General features: G+C 40.5%; 2 protein-coding genes across 3 annotated transcripts; one reads left to right on the top strand and one right to left on the bottom strand.

Moving 5' to 3' along the window:
* Positions 1–996: 996 nt before the first annotated feature.
* Positions 997–12,108, bottom strand: qtrt2 (queuine tRNA-ribosyltransferase accessory subunit 2). 2 transcript variants are annotated; one of them, XM_062441612.1, is made up of 8 exons: positions 11,665–12,108; positions 11,410–11,465; positions 9,772–9,848; positions 9,032–9,241; positions 7,788–7,987; positions 5,460–5,629; positions 2,105–2,219; positions 997–1,979 (listed from the first exon to the last, which is right to left on the bottom strand). In XM_062441612.1, exons 1-8 carry the CDS (start codon positions 11,880–11,882, stop codon positions 1,727–1,729), a joined length of 1,299 nt encoding a protein of 432 aa, XP_062297596.1. In that variant the 5' UTR covers positions 11,883–12,108; the 3' UTR covers positions 997–1,726. The 2 variants fall into 2 exon arrangements, with proteins under 2 accessions (XP_062297596.1, XP_062297597.1); XM_062441613.1 differs by having other exon boundaries at positions 5,478–5,629.
* A 626-nt stretch (positions 12,109–12,734) lies between these two features.
* On the top strand, positions 12,735–26,114 carry ccdc191 (coiled-coil domain containing 191). Its single transcript, XM_062441512.1, has 17 exons — positions 12,735–12,812; positions 13,464–13,490; positions 13,719–13,854; positions 13,951–14,103; positions 15,029–15,207; positions 15,369–15,592; positions 16,449–16,599; positions 17,416–17,606; positions 17,821–18,070; positions 18,764–19,185; positions 20,456–20,547; positions 20,887–20,969; positions 21,133–21,234; positions 21,412–21,555; positions 22,918–23,070; positions 23,500–23,654; positions 25,973–26,114. Exons 1-17 carry the CDS (start codon positions 12,735–12,737, stop codon positions 26,112–26,114), a joined length of 2,682 nt encoding a protein of 893 aa, XP_062297496.1.
* Positions 26,115–26,177: the final 63 nt, after the last annotated feature.

Genomic DNA, 26,177 nt, shown 5'->3' with positions numbered 1-26,177 from the left:
AACTAATAAGCTGTGTGATGTTGTAACTGCCCCTCCTCCTCTGCTATATGCTTATTTCTATTCTATATCATTGTGCTGTATCTCAGCATTACTGCAATCATCTATGTACCTCTTCTTACTGTTGAAGGTCACAAGCTTTGTAAATATATGTCAGAATGAATAATTGGCTGGAGTCTGATATTTGAGACTTATTAAGAGCAATTTCACATAACAGTCATTAGCAACAACTTCAAAAGGGTCCAAATTATTGCAATAACCAGACTGAAATCTTGTCAAACCTCAGCATATTTATCCAGAGTAGACCTACCAAGCTTTTTAATATTTCAGATATATATTCACACAAGGAAGCTTTGTTTTTTGTTTGATGCTGAGCACCTCCACTGAAATGGTGTCTGAATAAAATATCAATAGCAGTTATCTGAGGAAAGGAGGACAGTATGCATTTACCACCCAGTCTATTTTTACTACAGCTAATCTGGGGGATTGACTTTACAACCTTCTCCACACTCCGTCCACTGCCGTCTCATTAAACCTTAAAATAAACAGTCTAGAGGTCACTGCTTCTTTTAGGTTTCACCCATTTTCCCCACAGGTATTAATAAAGTTCCATCTTTTCATCTTTTCCAACCAATTTCACGGCTATGTTTCTTAAGTGTTTACGCACAGGCGCCCACCCACCAACCTATTTCTTCATAATGCTCCATGTGGTTAAGCTAACCCACAAGAACAACAATCCTCATTGCTGTTCCATAAATCTGTCACACTCTCCTTTCTCTAAATCTGTCCTGTCCCCCACAGACAGCTGCACGGTCTGGCAGTCAATTATATCCCCTCACCTTCAAAAAGCTTCCCTCCACCGCTGTATGAGAGTCAGTAGAGACCTGTATGTGTATCTTGATTTTTATCCTTCCTCAGCAGCGGGAACAGTGGAGCTGTCAGCTCAAACCTTCAGTTCACCTCCCCAAAGCCCACGAGACAAAAACCACCACATCTGCATGTGGAGAGCAGGGTGGACATGTTTAATGGGAAGCACCTTCTCCTCATGTGTGAACAGCTCATCCTATTAGAGGAATTCAACTGAAGCAATACAAATATTTAGAGAACACGAACAAATGGCACCAACTTGATGAAGAAAAAACAAATAGATCAATTAAGTATGAGATGTCAAAGTTTAAGGAAATCTTGTTATACACATGAATTTTTAATGAATAACAGCAGAAAACAGAGTAGAGATTTCTTTCCTGTAATTAGTCACTTGAGTCGGTTCTCCCTCTGGTCTACGCTGCTATGTCAGTGAGTCCAGAGGACATTGGTCACAAAGGGATTCAGTCATTGTCAATAGTCCACCACCATCCATCGTCACATTTCTTTCTTTATGCAAATTCCTCTTGTCCTCTAATCCAGCTCCTTTCCTTCTTCTGCCACCTAACTGTGATCCATCTCCTGACTCAACATCAAAGGATTGTCTTTATCTGCCCTGTTCTCTTTTCATCCTTTGCACTTAGCTGTGCTTGAGAGAGAATGACTTTGGTAACATATATAGAGACTCAAGTCAAGTCTCAAGGTCTCTGCAGTTTAACAGTTCATACTGTGGCTGGACTGGGAAGAGCAAGATAGCACTTTGATTGCCTCTGGTCAGGCTAGTCCAGCGATCCTTGAGAAGAGGAGCAGCCCTTCCCCCCTTCTCCCCCCAGAACAATCCTTGCCTATCACTGATTCATCCGTCTTATAACTTTGTTTTTATCTGCTCGTCTCTCTCCCCGAGTACTCGTCTCTTGAGGAGGTCCAGTTTATCGTTGGCCAGGGCTCCTCTCAGGGCGCCGAAGAAACCGTGATAGTGGGCTGTGTTGTGGATCATGAGAAGGACTCCAGCCAGCAGCTCATTGGTCACCAGCAGGTGGTGCAGGTACGCCCTCTGGTGGTTCTTACAACAATAGCAGCCACACCCCTCCACCAGGGGCCTGAAGTCATCTTGGTACCTGGACAGAAGTTCAAAGAAAGTTCGAAACAGATGCAATAAATGTAAATTGAGTGTCGAACAAACACATAAAAGCAAAGCCTCTGCAAGCACTGCTGCTAGGGTTTTACTATGGCTGCAACAAACCTCTTGTCTTTGAGATTGATCTCAAAGGATGTCATCTGTGTTTGATCATCAATAATATGATCTCCATTCTGTTGTGTCTCCCCTGCTGCGTCCGTCTCTTTGTGCAGCTCCAGCACTGCCAACAAAAATACATGCATCGCATTAATCTCAGAACACTCCGAACTTCTCTCACCATAATTTCATCCTCAAGCAGAAAATAAGCACCTATATACAGAACCACTGCACCCCATCAGCAAAAATAAAACACTAACATATATTGTAGTTTGACCCCTATTAAACACTGCTGTGTCCTATATTGCCTTTTGCCATTATAATATAATTACTTTCTAGTGATCTTCTGACTACCAGCGCCTGTTTTACACAGATGAATGTTCACTGCACAGTGACTTTACTTAATGAGAGTGGAGAAAAGTAACTACAGCTGAAGAAGAGCTGTCATACGCTTTCATTAAGAAAGTTGTTGTTAATCACAGGAGGGCACCAAAACTATCCAACTAGTTACAGACAAGTGGGATGTAAGAGAAGGAGGAGGGGGAAAGATTAGTCGTACCAGTTATTTCATATGCATGGAAAGAGTGAGGATTCCTAAAATGTATATATTGGAAAAACTACATCTGAAATTCTGGAAAATTTTGAAGTTTAAATGTCAATCTGTAATGACATAGTCTATGGGGAGCCGCTGAGATACCTAATATGTGTTGCTTTAAAAAATAATTATTGGCTTTTGTTAGAGGCAGCTAGAGACAAAAGAAACTGAGCTCTTGCTTAGATTGTATAGCTGTGGTGTATATGTGTCACCGTGGATTTTGCAGGTTAAGCAGATCCTAATTGACTGAGGTTTGTTTTATATCTGACTCACAGAAAAAAAGGTGACAACATCAGCTGGTTGAAAGTAACTGCTGAGGTTTAAAAATCAGTTCATATTCAGACAGAAGTTGCAAAGCAAGCTCCAAAGTATGTCAGCACGGTTCTTTACGTAAAATCGACCTAAAGTTAAAGACACAGTAGTTGTAATTTCAGGGTTTGCAATGCCAAAATCTCTGAGGTCACTGTAATGGGAGTGGCTGGGAATCATTGGGTCTGCGACCGTGTGTGGACAACTGTCTGGTATCATATTTTGTTTCAATGTAAACTTTGCACTATTTAAACATCTCTCTACATTTATTATAATATATATTTATTTATTAAAGTTGCACTAGCTGAAAGGGACATGTGCATTAGGCGCCCTCTTGAAGAATGTTCTATGTCTTTGTAAGTAATTTATGTTGCACTTCCTTCCTTCAGGGTGCCATTATGGTGTTATTTTTATACTGTATATTCTGTTTGTACTCTGTATGATGTAACAATGGAGAAATCTGAAATCAGAAACTGGCAGGAAATGGTCCATGGTGCATATATGTGCTTAAAAGGGAACAATACAGCAAAATAGGTTTAATGGAAACTGTGAAACAGATGAAGCAGCAACAATAAACAAACCAGGAAAAGGAAATTATTATGGAGCTTACCCATGAGGAATAAAAAGAACAAAATGAGGCTTGGAAAAAGGCTAATAATATGCAAAAATAAATAAAAATGGAGAAGTAAGCTGTGCTGATGAGTAGTTGGCGGACAAAGTAAAGTAGGGGGAGAAAGGAAAGATTGGATGATGAAAAGAGGAAGTTCTGAAGATGAAGAAAGGGAGATCCAACAGAAAAAGTTTGCAAGGGTGAGATGGAAGGAAGGAAGAGGTTGAATGGGCATATGGCCTCCTGTGTCAAAAAGGCCCTTAACTGGGAAGCTGGGGTGTTGACATCCCCCCCATCTTCCCCCATATGGGGTCTTGTAATTGGCTGAGAGGGGAACTCGAATTTTCTCTTCAGATTTGACACTATCCCACCATCTCACCATCACACCTCCGCTGAACTCCATTACGCTCCATGTGCAGAATCGATTAGTGCTGTCTGACACCAGATGCTGCTGGATACCAAACTTCACTCAGACGAGTTTCACCAAACTTTTTAATGAAGCATAAAGTCTGTGATGGGCCGACGTGTTTCCCCCACAGCTCTTGTCATAACACTCCTTCAGCTTTTCACTTGGGACAATAATCAGAACAACTGGCCAGGAATTAATTGTTACCCTACTGGAGCAGCGATGAAATACGACACTGATTTCATTTCACCAGCCGAATTTCTTTATACCCAATTATTTTAACTGACCTAAAGCTACAAAAGGCACACAGTTAGATCTATCTCTGATTTTAATTCCCTCGTCTGCTGGACAACATGACCACAACAGACGCAGCTGTTTGGCAGCTCATTCACTGTAGACACTCGGCAAAGTCACGCTGGTCTGATTTAACTCTGGTTAAAGATGGTGTAATTAGAGAAAATTCCCTGTGTAGCCTCCCTACTGCAAAATGCCCATTTTAATTTGTACAAGAATCAAGAACATTACCATAACTCATTTTCTGCTCTATGTACATCATGGACATCTCCTATAGAAATTAACATAAGCCTACCGGGCTCATTATTGAGCATATTTTATCATCAGCTCAGCTAGTTATCAACTAATAACATCAAAGTGGTGCCCCATTTTTAATATTCTCTGTGCATGGCATCTCAGTGTATTTACAGTGAGGAACATATTAACAATCACAGTATTTTTAGGTTTCATTATAATCTCCCACCAGATGCTTCCAGACTTCCAGCCCAAACTCCCAAATTAGACAGTGACATGTCAGTTTGCTCTAGGCACACGTTGCAAGCTTTTTAAGACAAGTTAATAAAAAAAAGAAAAAGTAATTCAATGGCTTCAGGCAAGGTTGCATTACCTGGGAGGTCAGTCGGTTTGACAAAAGCAGAACTGTGAAAAGACGAGATGAAAGTTCTGCCAAATTCCAACATGTCTCTAAATTCCCCTTTGACCCCCTTTTTGAAATTCTGAAACAAACCACTGTGTGCTTTGAAAAAATACATGTAATAGTTACACTGCCTGAGAAGAAAAGAAATTGCATGAAATGAAAGTGAATGGGGGTCGACGCAATGGGAATTTTCGCACAGCTGAAAGTTAACAAGCTTGATCTGCATCTATAATATGTACTTTACATGTTACAACATCTAGATGAGGCTGGACAGCAATAGAAAGAGAATGAGAAGAAAATCATTAAAAAATAAAGTATACTGTTTTATTAATGGAGTTTGGTGCTGAGGGACCACATATATAAATTAATAGGTCAATACCTGCCAACTGCCAATTAAGTTAAAAGAAAACCCTTTTTATTCACATTTTTTTCTGCAATATTAATTTGACTTGTAAATGATGTAACTTGAGATAAAACAACAAAACCACTGTTCAGCAAAGTTATTCACCACACCTGCAGGGGGCGCTCTACCTGCGCGCTCCGGATCCGGGGAGATGTCAAAACTGAAGCAAAGCGCGCAGCCTCTCTCCGTCACCTGGAAGGGGAAGAAACTCTCGAACAGGTCCACACCGGCCTCCACGCACGCCAGCACCTCATCGGGCTGCCCCACACCCTGCAGCAGTCTGAGACAAACACAGCAGGAAGCCAAGCAAGTATTAAATTAGAAATTAAGTAAATCTAAATCCAATAAACACTCATGCACCATGTGGAACATATTATAGCAAGAGAAGAGGCAGTCATAAACACCAGCAGCATTTCTCTCGAACAAGATGAGCACCCTTGTGTGTTTGTTTTCACTCTTACTGGACTTTCAGTAAGTTAACTGGTTCCCTCTGACCCTCCGCCTGCAGGCACCAAGGTCAAGTCAAAATCCAAATTGTGGAAATAGTTTGGTCACAAAAGATCAAATGTGCAACAAACCTCAGTGATATGTAGTGGAAGAAAACTTGTATCAACAAAAGGTGCAAAACAACAAACTTATTTCACCACCTCAAGCACCGGTTGTGCATTTCGTCAAATCGTCAAAAAATATCAATATTTTAGGGTCATATCGCCCACCGCAAACTCACAGATCCACCGCCTGAGATCTACCCTCACCTCCAGGAGGAAAAAAAAAAGGCTCTGAATCTACACAGGCTTTTTCAGATGGAGGAAATGTCAACTCTTCGGGGATGTTTGTCCTTGTAGTCAGACGATGAAGCTCTTTTTAGTGTCTGTATTGAATATTCAGAATAAACTCCACACAAATATGGCAAAACTAGATTATCTTGTTATCAATGTTTCTGTTTTATCATTAGTTTTAAACTTCACTTTCTCCCTGTAGTTAAATTCACTTTGTCGAGACAAAGGAAAAAAAAATTCCCTTCCCTTTTTCCCATTTTTGAAGATTAGAACTGGTTCAGTTTGTGTTACTGATTTAAAAACGAACAAAGAGCTACAATCATGAGGTCATTTAGACTGACAGGGCAATTCTGGTGACCGTCATCCTGCATCATTTACACTACATACATGGACCCCAGGGGGGAAATCAGCACTTTACTGTGCAAAAGTGTTCATTTAACTTGGACTAAAGAGCTCATGAGGATATAACAGATTCTAAGCATCAGTCAAGACTGCAACGGGAGTGGTAAAGATGAAAAAGAGGCTTCTTGATTCATATTTTAGCAATCAAAATCTGACTGACTAGGATAAATGACCTGGCATGCATATGATCCTATTATCTGGTCCTATGATCAGCAGTTGGATGCGTAGCCTCTGAATTCACGCAAAATCTACTATCAGATAATCCTGCAGTTGGTCTGCTTTGCTTTCACACAACAAACAAACTGCCACTTAGTTGTTTAGTTTGCACGCCAGAGTTTGACTGAAAACTTTCACACCCGCCCAAATTAACCAAACCAAATGGGCAAATACACCAGTTTGTTTAAATTGAACTAAACTAAAGTTTTATGTCAGATAAATCATGCTCTTCTTGCTGACAATCATCTGACACACAAACAGTTGAAGCCTTTCTTGACGTTTGACGTTGTAAATTATATAAAATTGACCACTGTGATTGAATTTACAAATTCCAGTTATTGTCAGCAATGAATGCAAAAACACAAGCAGTAATGAATGGACAAAGATTAACTGACACTGGTAATATCCTTTAAGGTCCAGCTGAGATAATGACTGCTGGCAGACTGTGGAGGGGCTGGGCGAGCTGCTGGATTTTCACTTGTAAGCAATCAAGCAGGGTAATTAATTAACTGAGCAGGATCGAACAACTGGACCTGGTCAGTCAATGAATCACACGGTTTTGCACACAGATGGCCACAACTGCACTGCTGCAGTTTATTACAAGAATAAATTACATAAAAAGTAAAAAAGAAAAAGGCAGGTATCAATTGATTTATCTGTCATTAGTAAAAAACTCTTGAGAATCAGTTTGCTTCATTAATATGCTGAGTTTCTTTGTTTTTCATTTCACACTATTTTATTCCGTATTTCCATTTCTTTTTTCATGAGTAGTTGATGATGTAAAGTGAAAATAATCATTAGGTATGGCCTTGCAGGTCATCTTTCAGAGCATCTACAGGCTGCTCTTGCACTGATGGATAAATCCAAGACATGCTTTTGTTTCATCTCTCTCATTGATGTCAATAGCAGAGTAATACAGTTGTACTATTGTTTGGTTGTAGTTGATGGAGTTTCTTTAATTAATACTTCTCAATTTAACGTTTGAAAAAAATGGAAAACCTGGAATCCATCATGTAATACACAGCAGTGAGCAGAGCTGACCTGGGTTTGTCGTCAGGCAGCTCTTTGGTCACAGCACTGATGAGCTGGGTCCTCAGGGCCTTGTCCATAGAGCCCGTCTGGAGGCCGTCCAGGCAGAATCCTGCCACAGGCCTCTTGGCAGTCTCCCTGGCTGAGCGTACCCTCTCTTCCTGGATGTCTCCTCCCTCCACCACCCCGAAGATCTCCACTCCCTCCAACTCCTGGCAGTGACAGACAGTTTGAGGAATAAACAACTGACAGAAAGAAACCACTGACAGCCAGAGAGAGAAGCAAGAAAAATAAGAAGACGCTGAAACCAACAGAACATAGATGGTAAACAGATAAAAACAGGAAACTAAATATATAAGATAATAAATAAATCATCAGTGTTGTGCACAGATCTGCTGCTGATTTCTCCTTTCACTGAAACTATTAAAATCCTTATCATCACAAAGGCAAGCATTTAATGACTTCTGCAAAAAGCTTAACTTTCATGCCCAAACACGGTGCATGACAAACTTTGCGGAGACAACATGCATCTTTCCTCAAGCAAAAAAACAGAAGGTTTTATTTCTGCCAGAGCCCATCTGTGTTCTGATGACTCGACATCAAGTTGACTGCGCATCACTGGAAGGAAAGACACAGTGGGGGGTGGGGGGAGTGGAGCTCAAGCTCAGCAGAGCAATCAAGCAGCACAGTACAATGTTTATGTCAAGAATTACCTGCAGCACGCCGCCGGTTCTGTTTGGCTCTTTGCTCGACATTGCTCTACACTTTACATTCATAGTCCTGAGGGAAATTTGAATTGCAGCCAGGCAATAATATAGATAAAAGAGCACATAAATGCAGCATTTCGCAAAGACATACAGATGGCAAAACACACATTTGAGGATATAAAAAACTGTTAAAAAGAGACAACTTGTAGATTGGTGAAAACAAGAAGTAACAAAAAAGCTCCCTATCAATTATTTTCTATCATGAAATGATATAGCTTTTCACTGCTTTTAAGGGGAACAGGTGATTTAATTAGTCACGCCTCCTGATAATGTCTGCACCCACTGATAATGTATTCCTCCTAATCTCGCTGTGTTTTCAGCCGTACCACAGCTGCACAGTGCCCCTGTGACAACAAAACCACCAAACATCAATCACTGTCCTGCATGCTTGTGTCGTGCATGACTGACTCACAGAAATAGAGCTTATATAGTCTTCCATGTAGGATAGCAGTGGTATGTGCATACTGACTGCAGGTTGTGTGTGTCTACCTGTGATTTTTGGTGCAGCAGCAAACACTCGTCTAAGTGGGCGAGAGTTCGATCCACCGACTTTCGAACCCTTTTACGCGAAGTGTTGGTCTGCCAGGTCTCTCCGTCTGCCATGCTCTGGTACCAGTCCGGCTGTATGGTCTTCTGGAGATCCATGAACTTTTCCACGGTCAGTTCTATTCTCCCGCCGCTACCCCACACTGACACCGTCTACCGACACCCCAGAGAGCACATTTTCATTTTAAAAGACTTTTGTGATTTCATATTCATGGGCTCATCCTTTAATTCTTTCAAACTGATTGCTGAGGAGATAATTGAAATATTTCCTCTTTTGTTCCATTATACCTGGAAAAAGAATCCTGGATAAATCCTGGCTCTCTTACTTTTGGCTGAAAGTAAGAGAGCCATTAAAGGACAACAAAGGATGACTGCAATTGTTAAATAAAATGTATGGAAACTGGTCTTTTTCTTAACAGTATGATATGAACAATATTTAAAAATATTGGAAGACTGGACCAAATATGTGTTATAAGCTGTAATCCATTACAAATGTCTCTGAAAAACCCTGCTTCTGTTTAAGTTCTGCTCTTTTTGCTTGAAAACATCATTTAAAAGGTTTAAGAAATAAGAAATAATAGCTTTGCCTATGCTACAATATTAATTGGCTGATTCTCTCTTTAAATATAAAGATTAATTGATTGATGATCAATTGATTGATTGAAATAGAAGCCTGATCTCACCTTGTAAGTAGTATGACCTGTCGGGAATGAGGTCGCAGGGTCGTGAAGTGAGCAGTACAACACTGTATCATGAAGACCTGCACAAGGCAAAACAGAAATCCAAGTGTGTATCACTCACAAACAACACCACCAGACAGGGGGATTATAGTCAGCAAAGGCCGAGCACGAAGCGGGGTGACTGAGGGAGACACTTCAGTAATGCATGTTAATGTGGAAACTCTGATTCTGGAGAGAGGGATGAGGTGTGGTCTTATCAGCACACCCAGCTGCAGCAGATGTTCAGAAGGTGACTAAACAAAAAGGCCTAATAACAGAAAACACTGGTATTATTTCTAATTATCCAATCACGTCTTTCACCTTTTGGGATTTTAGAGACAATACTGTAGTAACCCCATACCAGTGTACAACAAGTGACACTACAGTGATTGCATTTCTGATTTCTAATTTGGCTGCCTAAGGCGAGGTAAAGCTTGGTACTGCAGCTACTGTTTTACAGCAAAGCCAAATGAGGTCACCCTTCTGTTCTCCATTTATATAAATATTACCAAGGAGAGAACTACGGTACTTTTTAGTCAGGTTCATGGAGCTAATTAGCTTTTCAATAATGAACTCGACATCCTGTATATTGAGAAGCATGCAAATTTGCACCAGTCTTTCCAATTTAGCTGGTGGAAATAACGTTAATAAACTCCAAGCTCTGCAGGGTAAATGTGTGCATTGTGCATGGGTGACATTTACATCAATCAACCCTTTACGCCAGATAGGTTCCTCAGATGTGGTTGTTGTTATTTGTGAAATGACTGAAGCAGAGGGTTAAATGAAAATCACAGTGGAGCAGACGATACGATTAATTTAAAAGAGATAAACCTCCTTCTGATCCTCACAGTTCGGTGTAAATAACTACAAATGCAGCCTGATATTATTCTCCTTTTCTCTCCAGACACATTTCCTGTCGCCTAAAATTTACTGTTACTTTTTTATAATACGACCTAGTCCTAAAACAGAACTCATAAAAACATTTTTTAAAAACACCCATAAACAAGTACTACAGATGCCACTTTGGTCAGAGGACAGACAGTTGTAACTGTCCAGAGTCTGAACATAGCTCATGCTTGTCCATTAAATGGAAGACAAGTGGCTATATTACATATTTACTACATATTTACACACTGAACCTTTTTTTCAAGATCCACAAATGTTGAGAAAAAGTCAAATGCATTTACATTTCAGTTCAAGGGTTATAGCTTTTTTAAATATGATATCCAGTCAAATATATTGCTCCAATTATTGGGAATCAGTACTTACAACACTTTAAATTGCACATGTTTAATTGATTCCAACAATGTCATAGAAACAGGATCAAAAGTTTGGTGTCTGTGTTAGGCACCTGTAATTAAAGCTCCACTGCGTGAGTATGAATGCAGCCTGTAATGATTTCAGTTAGTTAAAAGCTGATGATGGATTACCTTTTAATCAATACTGAATACATTTGAATACATTGGAATAAGTGTCATCATTATTTATGTCTGATCAATTGTGTTTGAGTGACCCAACGTATCCTCTCTCCTCTTGCTTTCCCCTGATTACTGTGTAGAAGATAAGTGGCAGTAAAGGAGGGGAGAGATAGTGTGACGGTACCTGAAAACTTCTTGAATCCATCCTTAAATGCCTCCAATACCTCCTGGTGCTCTGCTCTGGAGGGGGAAGCGATGAAGATGTACGTTAGGTTTCAGACAGAGTTCAGAGTTCAGAGTTTGTGTTTGTTTGTGTGTGTGTGTGTGTGTGTGTGTGTGTGTGTGTATATGTGAGAGTGAGAGAGAGAGAGAGAGAGAGAGAGAGAGAGAGAGAGAGAGAGAGAGAGAGAGAGAGAGAGAGAGAGAGAGAATAGCTTACATATTGGACAAGGTGATCTGAGTGACAGAGGGGAGGGTGCTCAGGGTGTGCAGTGTGTCCTGGGTGAGGTGAGGGACTGTGCCACAGTGCGAGTACAGCAGGCACCCCGGGACCTCCAGGGAATGCTGCCCCGTCCTGCCGAGCCCCGTCAGGACACCCAGCCGACCTGTGCCCTGAACCACCCGGAACAGCTCCAGCTTCATCCTGCCAGTCGCCATACAAGCAGACACAAGACTCCCTTTCTTAAATAACTGCACGACAGTTATCTCCACAGTAAACCCGGCTGGCTGTAACGTCAGCAGTAAAACAGCATGTGAATTAGCCGCGCAGCTAACGCTCCACTCACGTGTTATAGCTAAATGCCGATTTAAGGCGTTCACTGCTCTTAAATGACGGACTTAAATAAAACAAACGCATCCACAGCAGTTCTTGTTTGAGTTATGTGTTTTTAATTTAAGAGCGTTTTTCTTTTGCTTACCAACGAAAAGTCACTGCATTGCAGGAACTACAAGTCGAGGAAATATGTCGTCATCAACAGCGGCGATCACGCTTGAAAAACTACAAATGTTACTGACATGACCATACATGACACCCTGCCTCCTTTTTTTGAACAAAACACCAAACACCATTGTGTTATATATCATACAAATCTCCAAATGTGCATTTTTTTTTGATATATTTTATTTAATTTTATTTTAAACGCAGTTTTGGCTACTTTCCTTGGCGAGGTGAACCAAGTTGCTATGGTTACCAGAGAGACGCCTGAACTACCGACAAAGTCTAGTGGGACACGTAGTCCTGGAATGCTTCCTTGGCACGATGATTAGCCTATAAAAACGGGTTTATAGACTACATTACCCAGACTGCTCTGCAATCATATCGATGGCAGTTGTTTGTACAGAGCTTGGGTTTTGCGAGGGACTCCTTGTAGTGACTTTTTGATGATATAAAGATAAAATAAGTCGACTATTCTGGTAGGTGAACGCTGTTGGTAGAAGATCAGAAGAGGATGCTAAAATGAGAGCCGGGGTTATACTGTAATAGTGTACATTAAACTCTGTAACAAACAGATGATGACATTCTCAGGTCATAATCCTCACCTTTTTAGGTGGAGGAGGCTCAGCAGGAGTAAAACATCCGCAGACAAGGTGAGTCTAGTTCTTGGTTTAACATTAAATGACTACAGTCTCTATGATGATTGGTCCAGGCTTCACTACTGGGAAAAAGGAATTAAACCATGCTGCCTGTTTTAGATTATAAACCTTTAAGGCTCACCTCAACAAATTCTCTTATCTAAACATAAAATATTTTCCCCAGGATTATTACAATCCCCTGGAGAGGTAAAAGATAATGGTGAGTGTACCCTATTGGATTTGTGAATAAAGGAAAAGCCCATCAGTGTTAATACTATTTATGGGCTCACATATCGTGTATCAGGAAGGTCTAGAAATGTTATACTGATGGCCTTTTCTCAGACACTCACATGCCTGCAGCCTGAGACAGAGATAGCTGAATCGCTGATAGTAATGCACTGCCTTTTGGATGTCTGCTAAATTATTCTGAAGTAATCTACCGATTTAAGGCAATGGCTAAACTTTCCCCTGAAATAATCCACGCACATCAGGCATTGGCTCAGCCTTCAATTTGCAAACTGTGCCTATAGATCAAGGTGTCTGTGAGCTCGTCTAGGCATTTTCTACCAGACAAAGGTGACCATGAGCAGGAGAATAACATTTCATAGACTGTGTGGAATCAACTTACACAAAATTATTTTCTTTCTGTAACAGATGCATGTGAAGAATGATGATATAGACCAGTGGAGGAAGGTGAGGAGAACTTACTGTATGTGCAAATGTGTGTATATATTAAGTAGTATAATAAGTAGCGAGAACATTTTTCTTCTTTTTTTTTGTATCACTTTTGTTTTAATACCTTTAGGTTTTGGACTTTTTACACACAAACTAAGTATTTTGAAGATGTTACCTTGGGCTGATGGGCACTTTTACTATTTTCTGACACATTTTCACTCTTTTCATGAAATTTCTTGTCCTCAGCAAGTGGAGAAGGCCTCTGAGTTCGCTGTGTCTGAAGTTTTCTCCCACAAGAAACCTCAGTCAGGAAGCAACAGCGTAGCCGTACCTTTGCAAAGCTCTGAACAGTTAAGAGTTCATGATGACGCATACAGTGAAGGTAGCGGCACAAAAAAAGTGTCTCCAGAGATGTGTTACCTTTATGATAGAGTCTGTACAGTGACAGGCTTAAAAATGATTTCTGGATATCTTGCAGCTCAGGCTCTTTTATCGGATTGGCTGAGCAGTAAGTTGCGTCTGGAGCTGGAGACAGAGGAGGAAGAGGAGGATGATGACCTGATGTGCTCCGCTGAGAGGAGAAGCCCTGCTGCACTGGCTACTGCACAACCTGCTGCCTTGAACTTTGATGGTACGGAGCATTAATAAAACCTGTGTTTCTAACCTGAGGATACTTTTTAATTAAAACAAACTTGTTTAAATTCAATACTTTGGGAATTGGGAGGATTACATTTAGTATGATGTACAGTATGTTAGGAATACTGGATTAAAGTTAGTGTGTTTAGTTAAATACTGTGCTAGAAATACTGTGTAGAGCATCTTTAAAGGAATTCCATGTCAAGACAGAACTCAGAACTACTGACACTGAGGGAGTTTAGACCCTGTCTATCAATCTCCCTTCTCTCAAATAACTTAATGTAAACAGAGAAGGTTAAATTAAAATGCAATGTTTTTTAATAGCATGAGTTCAAGACCACACTAGTGGTTTCAACTCATAACTACAAATCGTGGCACCTTTACTTTACATTACTGCTGACCTTTTTTTTTAACAAAAATTAACAAAAAAATTAAATTTAACAAAAACTTTCTTTTTGTAAAATCAACATTATCATTATGTAGTAATTCAGTTGTGATGCAGGACTATTTTGAACTTTTTTTTTTTTTTCAATGTGCTGTGTTTTTGTTGTCTGGGTTTCATATTCTGACAACAAAAATCATGAGCGTAAAGCCTTTTAGCAATTTACTCCCATAATATAGTTGGTGCTTCTAGGAGATTTCTAAACTATTCATACCTGCATTACAAAACAGCTGAAAATATACATTACATGCAAAGGCAACACTGACTATAATCTGTCTCAGCAAGTGTTACGTCTCTGCACATTGATTTTCACACCATGGTGAATTGAACTGAAACCAGTGGCTACATGTAGGGAAGGAAATATATCTAAAAAAGTATTCTTTGAAAAACGAAAAAAAGAAAGCCAATGATACGGTCCTTTAAACACTCCTTCAGTTGTGATATAGTATTTTTCTTTCGCATTTTTTCATGCATGTAGATCTTTACAACCAACTGGCTGAAGAAGAAGAGCACAGTGCTATTAACAGCATCCTACAAGACCTGATGGAGCAGGAGGTGTTGGACTCTGGGATGATGGAGGAACTGGCGCTGGATGTTGGACAAACAAGGAAGAAGTTCAGACACCCACTTATCACCATGGAAGCACGACACCAGAAGGTATGTCCTCAAAGTGCGTCTCAAATCCTCAGGTTTCATAAGAGATGTGAATGCTGTGGGTTGGGAAGCTCATTGCAAACAGCGCTGAATGAATCACCTGGAACAATCGGCACCCAAGTAGCGTTACCAATTACGCTAATTGCTGCTGATTGTCACTGAAGGTGCGAGAGAACAGGGCCCGGCAGAATGCTGAGAGGAAGAGGCAGCAGAGAGAGAGGGAGGCTCAGCGGGGTGCCAGAGAGGAGGCAAAGAGGAGGGAGCAAATGGAGGAGACAAGGAAGAAGCAGGAGGCACGCAGGCAGGAAGAGATGGTGCAGCAGGACATGGTGAGACTGCGACGCCAGATGGAGGAGCGCAGAAACCGTGAACAGCTGGTTCGACAGAGGTATGGCTTCCACAGCAACCACGGACAGCTGCTGAAGTGGTTAAACCAATCCCCTATATTTGAAATTACCCCCATTCCCTGGTCTGATTGTACTGTACGTGACCCTGTGTTTCACCTTCCTAAAGTGTAATTCACTATAGGAAGGTGAAGCAGGCAAGGGTCAGGGAGCTGGCTCATCACAGGCGTACAAGTATGCCTGTGATGAGCCAGCTCCTGACCCAAACTATTCTCAAAGTGTCCTTGTGGAGGGCACATAAGCCCTTGGCTAGCCCAGTGAGGATGCTGTTGTGTAACAGTCTCACTAAGTCCTTTGCTACAACTGGAAATGTGAGCCAAGGTTAGTTTTATCATCAACATCATTTTGAAAAGATTATACATCTTACATTAGGAAACCATTCACACATTTGATGTATATATTAAGTGTCAAATGAAAATAGTGTGAGTCTTCGCTCTTTGGAATTGTTGGAACGGTAGAAAAATATGGATTGAACTAGGTGTTTTTCAATTATTCAGTCATTAACATATCCTTATCGATGAGTTATTTTTTAATTGTCTGGTCATGAAAAGTTTCTTGTTAAATTCTGGAAATCTAGGCTCCAAAAATACAAGACCAGAGGGCATTAATATTATATTAAATTAAATTAATGAAAGTTTAAACAGAGGTTTAAATTAAAAAAGTAAATAACAAAAAAAGGTTAATTCCAGAGGGTATGGTGTTCAGTAAAACTAGGCCAAAGGGGTATTAAATAAGTGTGTGGGAGTGTGGGTATGACTTTGTGTGTGTCAATTCATCAAATTTTCTGAATAATTCTTATTGGAGGCCTGTTGGGCTACTAACTTCATGTTTGTCCCACAGAGATAGGGAGAGACTGGAAAGGCAGTGGGCAGCATGGAGCCTTCAGTCAGCTCCTCTACTTTCCACAAAGCAGCAGCAGCACCAGCGAGACACAGAGCAACTATACAAAGAACAAAACATTCAAACCATGGTTCATATGCGCAACCTCAAGGTCGGTACCTATATTGTGTGTGTGTGTGTGTGTGTGTGTGTGTGTGTGTGTGTGTGTGTGTGTGTGTGGGTCTATGAGCAACTTGTACAGTATATGTATTTGCATTCATTCTTATAATTGTGCATATGAGCAGTAAGTGAATTTTTAAATTTTTAACAGGGGGGATGGCCCAACCCTAACCCTAACTGCAGGATTACCAGTTAAATTCTTGATATCATAATTACGATTATAATTTCAATTTAATAGAACTGCTATTAGGCTAAATACATATTTTGTGTAGACCTTTTCTTTTACAGGATATAGACATTAAACATTTCAATAATGCTTAGTTTTGAAAACACACTGTTGTTTTGATGGTATAAACTTTAACTTGAATTATGTAACTATGGGGGCTGAGCACGGTGCGGTCAGTACAGGTTAATTTCCTATAGACCTGCTCATATTACCTGCTCTACTCCCAGGTTAGACCGAATGTGTATACCTACTTCAGCACCACGGACAGCAGGATGGATTTATCAATACACAGCACAGGCTATTGATATTTTAGAGCCATGGTCGGGGCCATAAATTTTAACTTGCACAACCCTTAGTCAGATTAAGGATCAATGAGTCAGGCAGACTAGACTAACATATTCAGCCCCTCTGCCCATCTCTCTGCAACTAGAGGATGGAGATGACAAAGGGGATGCATTTTGGTCTTTTTTGCTAACAAGGGGGATGGCATGCACCTTCATTCTCTCTCAAATCACGTACTGCTTATGAGTCACTATAACTCCCAGGCCTGCATATTTTCATGTGTTTGTGGTCATGTTTTAGTGTCTGCAGAGGCATTTCTCTGGATGGTTTTCAGTGGTGTTGAACCGAAGGTTACGTATGGGTAAGGCCATGGCCCTTTGTGACTGGAGGAAGAAGCTGACAGCCTGGCGAGCGTGGCGAGCAGTAGTGTGGGCAGAACAAAAGCAGCGAGAGTTGATGAGAACAGAGGAAGATCAACGAGCTGAAAACAGGCAAGAAAAAAAGAAAATGTATTATGAAGAGTCCTATTAGCCTGCAAGGGTTTAAATTTTGCTCTTTACTACAATGAACAACATGCAAACTACAAGAGCCTACCAATATTTATAGTACAACTACTAATTATTAAAATATTAATAGAGACAACAAAACATTTGTTACCTTAATCAAGCAATAATTGATGTTTGAAAATATGACCACCTCCTCCAGACATCGCAAGCTGGCTGTGGAAAGTGACCGAAGGCGGTTACTGCGGAGATATCTAAATGAATGGCAGCTATTATGTCGCACGGAGAAGGAACAACGAGAGCTTTTGGCCCAGCAGCAGGAAACCCAACGAAAAATGGCCGCCTTAATTAATGCAGCATCTACAGGCAAACTCAAGGCAACAGAAACCCCTGTTCATCAGCCAGTAATGGCCCCACCTGAGGCATCTAACCAACCAGAGAGTGCAGACAAGGTGAGAGGTGCACTCTCAAATTTTCATATTGTCAGCAACAATGCACAGAGATTCATGCAATGCTTTTTGTTAATGCTCCCCTCTAAAAACAACTTCAGCTCATGAAGAGTGACTCAAATATTTCACACCGAGTGCAATCATTACTTAAATATTAACCCTGTCCTTGACAGGCGGTGCCAAAGGCCTAATTACTGAAGCAATAAATAAGTTTAGGTAAAATTTGTGTCTCCTGACTCCTCCCCTTGCAAGAGGTGACCTGAACCTCAGCAAATCAACCAAGGAGAAACTTTTCTTTCTGCTGAGATATTCACAACTGAGACTGAGAGAGTGGGAAAGAGCAGTGTAACTGTAGAGGACGGGAAGGCAAAGAGCAGATGGAAAGATTGCTAGAGAGAAATAAGAGGTGTAGGTGGAACAGAGCTCAAAGGGACAGAAGGAACAGAGCAGGAGATGCAGTTGGAGATGCGGGAGTTCATGGTGGAGGGCTCGGTATGGAGGCCATACTCACCATAAGGCCTCTGCTGCTTTTGTATCAGGATTCCTGGGGCTGGACAAAGTTTCATATCTAAACTGACCTGCGATACTGATAGGAGCTTGATACTATATCTATGTTCTCCCCTTAAGCTTTCCATAAATCTGGACCTTGGGACTGCTTAACTTGCCTTATTCTCTGCTCTGTTTCATACTGTGTAGGAAGATGATCACAGGCCAGGAACTTTAACCCTTGACGCCTCTGCAGCACATCATGATAAAACCCCTGTGGTTGCTGTGGCCCAGCCCACTCAGCCATGGCAGGTGAGCCGGCGCCATGTAGCACCGTCTGCTGCTGAGCTCCATGAGGCACAGCAGATAGGCAAGGTCAGTGGCTTTACCCGCTCAAAAAGTGCAGTGTCACAGGGCAGCGGGTTTGAAAACAGACACACCGTCCAGCAGCAGATCATCACACAGCAGAGGAAACTGCTCAAGGAGCAGCAAGTGCAAATTGCACAGCTGAGGGAAGAGCAGACTATGATTGGCTTGGAGCTGGAAACACAGAAAACTGCACCACTCACCCAGATTTCTGTTCCAGGAGCTTCAAGGCCAAAGAGCCAAAACTTTAACCCTACAGAGCAGAGGTAGGCTCACTGCACCTCACAAAAAGAGTGTATCATAGAACTCATAGATTTTTGCATCAGTCACCTCATTGTGAAAAACAATTTTCAGAGTTTCACTTTCTCATAAGAGCCCCTTTATAAAGTTGTAACTAATAGCTGTATTAATACATGGATTGTACAGTGCTTTTTCCTCTTCATGCTGTTGGAGGCTAGACATGAGCCAGAAAGATTGTTCACAACCTAAAGATTAATCTGAGTAAGGGCCTACAGGTAATATAAGGCATCAGTAAATTATTTATTAACTGATAATAAAGCCATGACTTACAACTTATTAACTCTTTAAGAAGAATGACTTATTGAGAAGCTGTTCTATTTTTAGCAGCAATGGCCATCTGGTCAAAATTATTTTGTATAGGCTCAAACTATTAGAGGCTCAAATGGTTAAACTCACAGAACACCAACTAATGTAATTAAAAAGGATGGTAAATTGAATATTGCATTTTTGTGCTGATGTTCAGGATTACTACAGTACACTACAGTATGTGTGATCTATACTTGTAAATACTGTATATACTGTAGCCTGGCCTCTTGTTGGTAACTCTCTACATACAGATAAGTCCACATGCCTTAAATGTACGTTTAGATTTAAAACTCTCAAAATGCTGAATATCACTTAACAATGGCAACTAATGGCAGAACAAATTGGCAAGTCATTGTCTGTGAACACCTCAGTGGCTTAACATAGTTTTTTTTTTAAAGAATAATATCATTTAAAGCAAATGTATTGAAAATCTAAAAGGGTACAGGCAATTATTGTTTTTTTAGGCTCACAGAGGTGAATTGGGGTAAAAGCCATTACCCGATAATAACATTCCTTATTGAATAAAAATCACACAGTAGTAGATACAAAAGTAACTGATCTGTCACAGGATTTTATGTTGAAGGAGTTTAAAGTTGAGATTTAGTACATTCAGGGTTCACATAATTATATATATTTATGTGATTACAGATGAAAAACCAACTAAAACCAAAGGAAACTATTGACTTTATACAAGATTTTAGAGTTGTCATACAATCTTCAACATAGTTTCTAATATTTTTATCAGTAAAAGCAAATAGTTCAGCACATTGAAATTCATTTATAGATTTATGGACAGTTTGATACCAGCTTGAGCTCACCTTGAGTTGATGCCTGTCTGAATAAAATTTGCCAGGCAAGCGAGGATCAGGATGATGTGAGTTTTGATGGGTCTTGTTTTTCTGCGTCTGGCTGTGATTGTTTCTCTTGCAGGGCACTAAGAGTTACTGGAGAACCTGACAGTCTATGCACACCTGCGAGGAAAGCTGTCACACGCCAGACATACCCCCATCCAATCATCGCAGGTCAGTCCGTGAGTTCCTCTTACCCGGTAAGCTAAACATATCAGCAGGACATATGCAAAGTCATATATGGATAATCACACACAGCGGGTACATATCGTCTTGTAAACATGTGCTGTGGCTCTTTTGTCAAGAAAATTGGATGATCCTGTGTCATGTCTAGATGTAAGCGCATGGGCCCCCTGTGAAAGTCATGTTTACCATAACTTTCAGTGATATGTTCAGGATATGAAGGGACGTACAGAACAAAAACATGCACATATCCATTCCTGAAACTTTTGTTGTACCTCTGTAGCGTATCTCGTGCTCAACTTTCCCCTCTCCATCTCTGTCTCTCTGAAGCCATGGAGGTCCGTGCACATCAGCGAGTGGAGCGAAAGAAGGAAATCCAAGAACTCAAGAGAAAGAAGGAAGAAGAAAAACTGGTGAGAGGCTCCACAAGTTTCCATTGTGTATTACGAACACTACCACACTGCTTTTGCAGGATCATAGCAGGCTCTGATTGTGTGAAATGCCTTGTTCTTTATGACAAGTGAAACCATGTTTAAAAAAAGACAAACTTCATTAAAAAAAAGAAACCTTCCTCAGGCTGAGATGAAAGCCGCTGAGGAGCAGAGGCAGAGGGAGGAGGAGGAGGAGAAATGTAAAGCAGCAGCAAAGAGGAAGGAGGAGAAAAGGAAGGAAAGAGAGGTGAGATGTATTTCATATGTATGGGGGGGATCAAAGAAACACTGAAAAACATGAGTCGGAATACAGAAAGCCGTCATCTCCCACAAGCAAGACTAACATGACATGTAGCAGGACTGTACTCTAGTGACATACTGCAGAGAATGAAAAGAAAGCTGCTTCCTCTTTGTGTTTGTGCAGAGGGAAGAGGAGAAACAGAGGCAACTGATAAGGCAGCAGGAGCTCCTGAAACTGGCCCGTCAACACTACCACAGATCCTTGTTGCTACGGCGAGGCCTGGCACCATGGAAACGCCTCATTCAGCTCAGGCAAGCCAACACACAGGTACAACCACCTGTCCTAAAATTCATCCTGTTTTTTTTTGTAACTCAACATATTCAGAACCCAGGTGGCGTTCTCGTTTCTGGCCTTTGAAGAGTGCGCTAAAAATCTTATTTGAGCTGAATATTGTGCGCTTCAGGCATTCCAGTAATCACACATGTACACATGAAGAGAATTACAATTTTGACCTTCAAGGGTAAATGTAACACACAAAAAAACACACCATGGATTTGAATAATAAAACCGTTGCCTGGTTAGTCTTGCTTGAACATTAAAGAGAGCACATATAGGCTATCTGGCTGGGAGGCAGTCAAACAAAGGCAATGTGTGCACATACTGCAGTCTACTAAAGGCTTTTTATGATTCAAATCTTGAAAAATGGCTCGATGATGTGGAACATTGGTGGAAACAACGCTCCCCAATCACTAAAAAGCTTGTGTAGTCGTTTCTCTGCTGCATCTGAGGAAGATTATAAACACTAATCCGTACAAAATTTTAAGCACTACAAAGAGGATTACACATGCTTTTTTCATCTCATCATACTTCGTGCAATGTAGTCGCCTTAACCAAAGAGGTAGAGTGGCACAGACATGTTCACGCTCGAAAACCAATAATAGGCGTGATTTAAATCACTTTTTCCTAAATCTCCTAAAACCTTATCGTTCCTTTTTATTCATTATCCCTGTTACTGATATAATTCTATTATAATAGTACATAATAGATAATCTATTCTTATCTTTGGCCATCGTTCCATTGAGTTAATATCCATTTAATAGGATTGTATTTGCTTATAAAGTGCTTTGGAACTTCAAAAGTGCTCTAAAAGGTGATTGTTATTATTATTATAAAGTGCCACTTACCACACACTGTGTATCCACAGGCAACCGACTCTAACACATTTAACAGACTGATAATTGTGATTATTAGCACACTGTTCTGGTAAAAAAAAATACTCCATCAACAGCAAAATCAAACAACCTAAGCCAAAGGCAAAGCTGCAAAACACACATGTACAGTACCGCCCACCCAACAACATGTTTGTTCTCTTAAATAGGCACTTATACAAAGCTCAGATACTTGCACATATTAAAAAAAGGCAGAGGGAAAACATCTAGACGAAAGCATGTGGCACAGTATCATCTCATCTTGAATGTGTTCCTGCCTTTGATCCACATGGCATATTAACGCAGACGATGTTGAACAAACACTTGTTTCACAGCCAGAGACAAAAAGCTCTCTGTTAAATGTGGGATGAAGTTGAGGACAGATCGCTTCATCATTTCATACTCCATTGTTTCTACCTGGCAAGTATGATTAAGTTTGGAAGCATTCATCAGCAGCGCTTTTCTTTTCAATCCCTGCCAGATGGCTGAGAATCATCACAATCTCTCCCTCTTGAGGCGATGCACACTAGGCTGGCAACAGTCAGCAAGAGAGTCCCTGGGTGAGAAAGAAGCTTCCGCTGACCAACTGCACCAGCACTTTTTACTGCGGAGGGGCTTAAGCTGTTGGAAAAGAGTGTGTATACACCCACACACACACACACATGCACACAAACACACAGTTGATCAATCAGGATTGCAGTATCCCCATCTTCTGACAGTGACTTAGAGCAACACCTTTTCCTAATCTCCTCTCCTACCTGCACTCAATTATGTTTCCAGATGCCCAATCTTTAGACCATTTTCTACTTCTTCTCTGGTTATGGCGAGCACCATCTTCATCTCGTAAAATACTGAGAAACTTTAAACTGTTGAATTGTTATGAAGTCATTAAACCCAGACAAAATGATGATGATACTTCTATTAGATGGCTTATTTGAGGTTTAATTAGAACGAACACCAATGAACCAGCTTGAAACAATGAATATGTACATTTTCAAAGCAGGACAAATCTGTATTTTACTTCAAGTCAGTGATATGCTTTCAAATTCCTCGTCTGTGTCAGCTGAAGGACTGGCGTATGATTCAGGAGGTACGAGCCGAGCGCTTCTATCGGACTCACACTCTACGGAGGTTTCTGCTGGCACTGCTGGACCACGTGACCCAGGAAAGGCTGGTCGAGTGGGACCGTCAGGAGCTGGCTCAGGAGCACAATAACAGGTCTGCTACCCATGGTTTTCCCATATGTTCACTGTCCCAACCCCCCACCATTAACATTATTAACTAACAGGGCATCAAATTAAAATGTAACATCTTGTCATACTTACATTGCCAGTTGAAATGTGAGGTGTGAACATTTTTACAGCACACAAAGTAACCACATAACCTTGAATTCCTTAAAAGTGTTGATTTTCATTGTGTTGACAGTTTATTGTATAGACTTTCAAGATATTCAGACACCATGAATAAGCTTAATTTGTGAATAAAATGGTTACGGTTAAATACCCCAGACTACTAGTAAGTTTAAACACTGGAACATTCACTTTGAGTATAAATAGCAGCTAAAAATGCACTGTACCGCTATGAAATCTGAGCGTGACAGTTTAGGCAATACATTGTGAGATATAAAAAGAAATTGAAATGAATCTGCTCTTAGCAATAAACTCATATTAAGATTAATGGAGTCATGAGGTTGAAACTTCAATGTAACAAAACTATATAGCACGGTGTATTGGTTTATAACCCTGAGGCAACAAAACACATTTATTAGCTGCAATAATACACATTCTAGTTACCTCATAGTCAATTACTTTTGTGAGTAAAGATTATATATGACTCTAACAAGACTGAGAGTCTACAACTACACTACAGACTGTGAATAACATTCTTACATGCTGATGTTTGGTTGTTATGTTTACCATATTCACCGTCTTGAGGGATACGTTCGAAATTTTTCAAACATTTTTCTTGCTGTAATCATTCCTGCTGTTCATACTGGCATTAGAGTAAAATATTCCTTCCTTATGTGCTTTCAATGTAAGTGACAAGGGACAAAATCTGCAGTTGTCCTTTTGTACAAACATATGTTTCAAAGTTTTTCAAATGCTAATATGCAGCCTCAACCATCCAAAATAGTCAAATCTAGTGGATATAAATCAAAGTACAGCCTTTTTAGTACTCTCTTCTTCCTCTGCTCAACAGAGAAACATTTTTTTAAATGGTCACTTAAGAAGTTATCAACTTGATTTGACTAATTATGATGGCTGTATATTCAAAAGTTTATATGAAGCCTCGTAAGCTTCAACTTTTGAATATATTCTTTCACCAAAGTCATTAAAATTCATCCGGAGGGAGACGTTAAAGGAGAAATATGTAACGGTGACAGCGAGTACTTACATTGGGTATTGCAGTCCAAATTCCAAATATCAGTGAGACTTGTCTCCCCCTCCCCAGACTCAAACCTGGCACTGGTTTTTAGGTCTGGTGATACTTATCTCAGTTGATGCAGTGTGTTTGTTTTCTTCCATGGCTGCAGTACGCTGTGTTTGTGTGCCAGAGTTTCATATCTGACAACCTGATCTCACAGAAATAAATGAAATGACCACAACCTCTTCACACCGCATTATGTGGTGGGGGTATGTAAAAAATAATGTGCCAGCACCATGATCAGGTTGAATGGACACACAGACCAAAAATAAAACAGACGCTCCGCACCACAATGGGAATTTCAGAGGAGAACATACTGGCTGTAGTATTATAGTCGGAGAAGCCAGTATTACAATTTAGCATGTTTACTTAATCTCTGATAACATATCATGGTCATTTTATTAGTTAGCACAGTAAATAAATTACATAATGGCCCTTTAATGTTTAAACAGTCTCATAGCTCTCAAGACAAAAACTGCAAATGCCAACATCACGGTAGCGTTGGAAGAAAAGTGAGAGGATCACCAAAGTGGTAGTAAGATTCATCCCCTGGGGGCTTTGAATGTCTGCACAAAATTTCATAGCAATCCATCCAGCAGTATTTGACATATTTCAGTCTGCACCAACTGATTGACAGACCAACATTGCCATCCCTCAAGCAATGCTGCTGGTGTGTCCAAATACAAATACGTTTGTTGACTCATTGTTGAATTTTCCTTATTTGCATTGAAATTGTTTTTCAGTGTTTGTTTTCTGCTAAATATTTATTCAAATCCAAGTTACATTTTGCCTCAATTATGCTATATAACAATAATATTGTGTTTCCCACTGTGGATAAAATGTAATTGGCACCGTTCTAACTTATTGATTTCACTGTCATTGCCACAAAATGTGCATGTTCATAATCTTCAGCTTCTCAGGTGAAGCAACTAAATGGCCGCAGCCTGCAGGTGAATTCCAACCAGCTGCCAAACTAATGTAGTCCATGAACTCCCAGTAACGAAATGTGAAAACTCATTAGGTGTTGATAACCCAGAGGTCTCAATAATTCAGTTTCTTATTGCTCTAATGCTCTGTTCCCGTCTGTCCCTCCATCTGCCTCTACACTTCAGACGGGTGTTGTGGAGATGTTTCCTGGCCTGGAGGCAGTTTCCATATCTGCAGCGCAAGGAAAGAGAGAGGGAGGAGCGGCGGGAGAAGTTGGGACGGAAAGTGTCTGAGGTTCTGCCTGATTTCTGCTCCCATCCACTGTAAAGCCTCTGGTACAAACAGTCACTGTAGGAAACAAAGTGCATACCAGCACAGAGGAAACACAAA

The sequence above is a fragment of the Scomber scombrus genome, chromosome 20 (assembly GCF_963691925.1).
Source record: "Scomber scombrus chromosome 20, fScoSco1.1, whole genome shotgun sequence".
Taxonomy (NCBI): domain Eukaryota; kingdom Metazoa; phylum Chordata; class Actinopteri; order Scombriformes; family Scombridae; genus Scomber; species Scomber scombrus.
This window is presented reverse-complemented; position numbering and strand designations above follow the sequence as displayed.

Excerpts from the sequence above, each read along its gene's own strand:
- ccdc191 (XM_062441512.1), top strand. The coding sequence starts at position 12,735 with ATGATGACATTCTCAGGTCATAATCCTCACCTTTTTAGGTGGAGGAGG. Across the intron at positions 13,855-13,950 it reads TGATGACGCATACAGTGAAG|CTCAGGCTCTTTTATCGGAT; the intron begins GTAGCGGCACAA and ends GATATCTTGCAG. Across the intron at positions 19,186-20,455 it reads TTTAACCCTACAGAGCAGAG|GGCACTAAGAGTTACTGGAG; the intron begins GTAGGCTCACTG and ends TTTCTCTTGCAG.
- qtrt2 (XM_062441612.1), bottom strand. The coding sequence starts at position 11,882 with ATGGCGACTGGCAGGATGAAGCTGGAGCTGTTCCGGGTGGTTCAGGGC. Across the intron at positions 11,466-11,664 it reads CAGATCACCTTGTCCAATAT|AGCAGAGCACCAGGAGGTAT; the intron begins GTAAGCTATTCT and ends TTCCCCCTCCAG. Across the intron at positions 1,980-2,104 it reads ATCAATCTCAAAGACAAGAG|GTACCAAGATGACTTCAGGC; the intron begins GTTTGTTGCAGC and ends ACTTCTGTCCAG.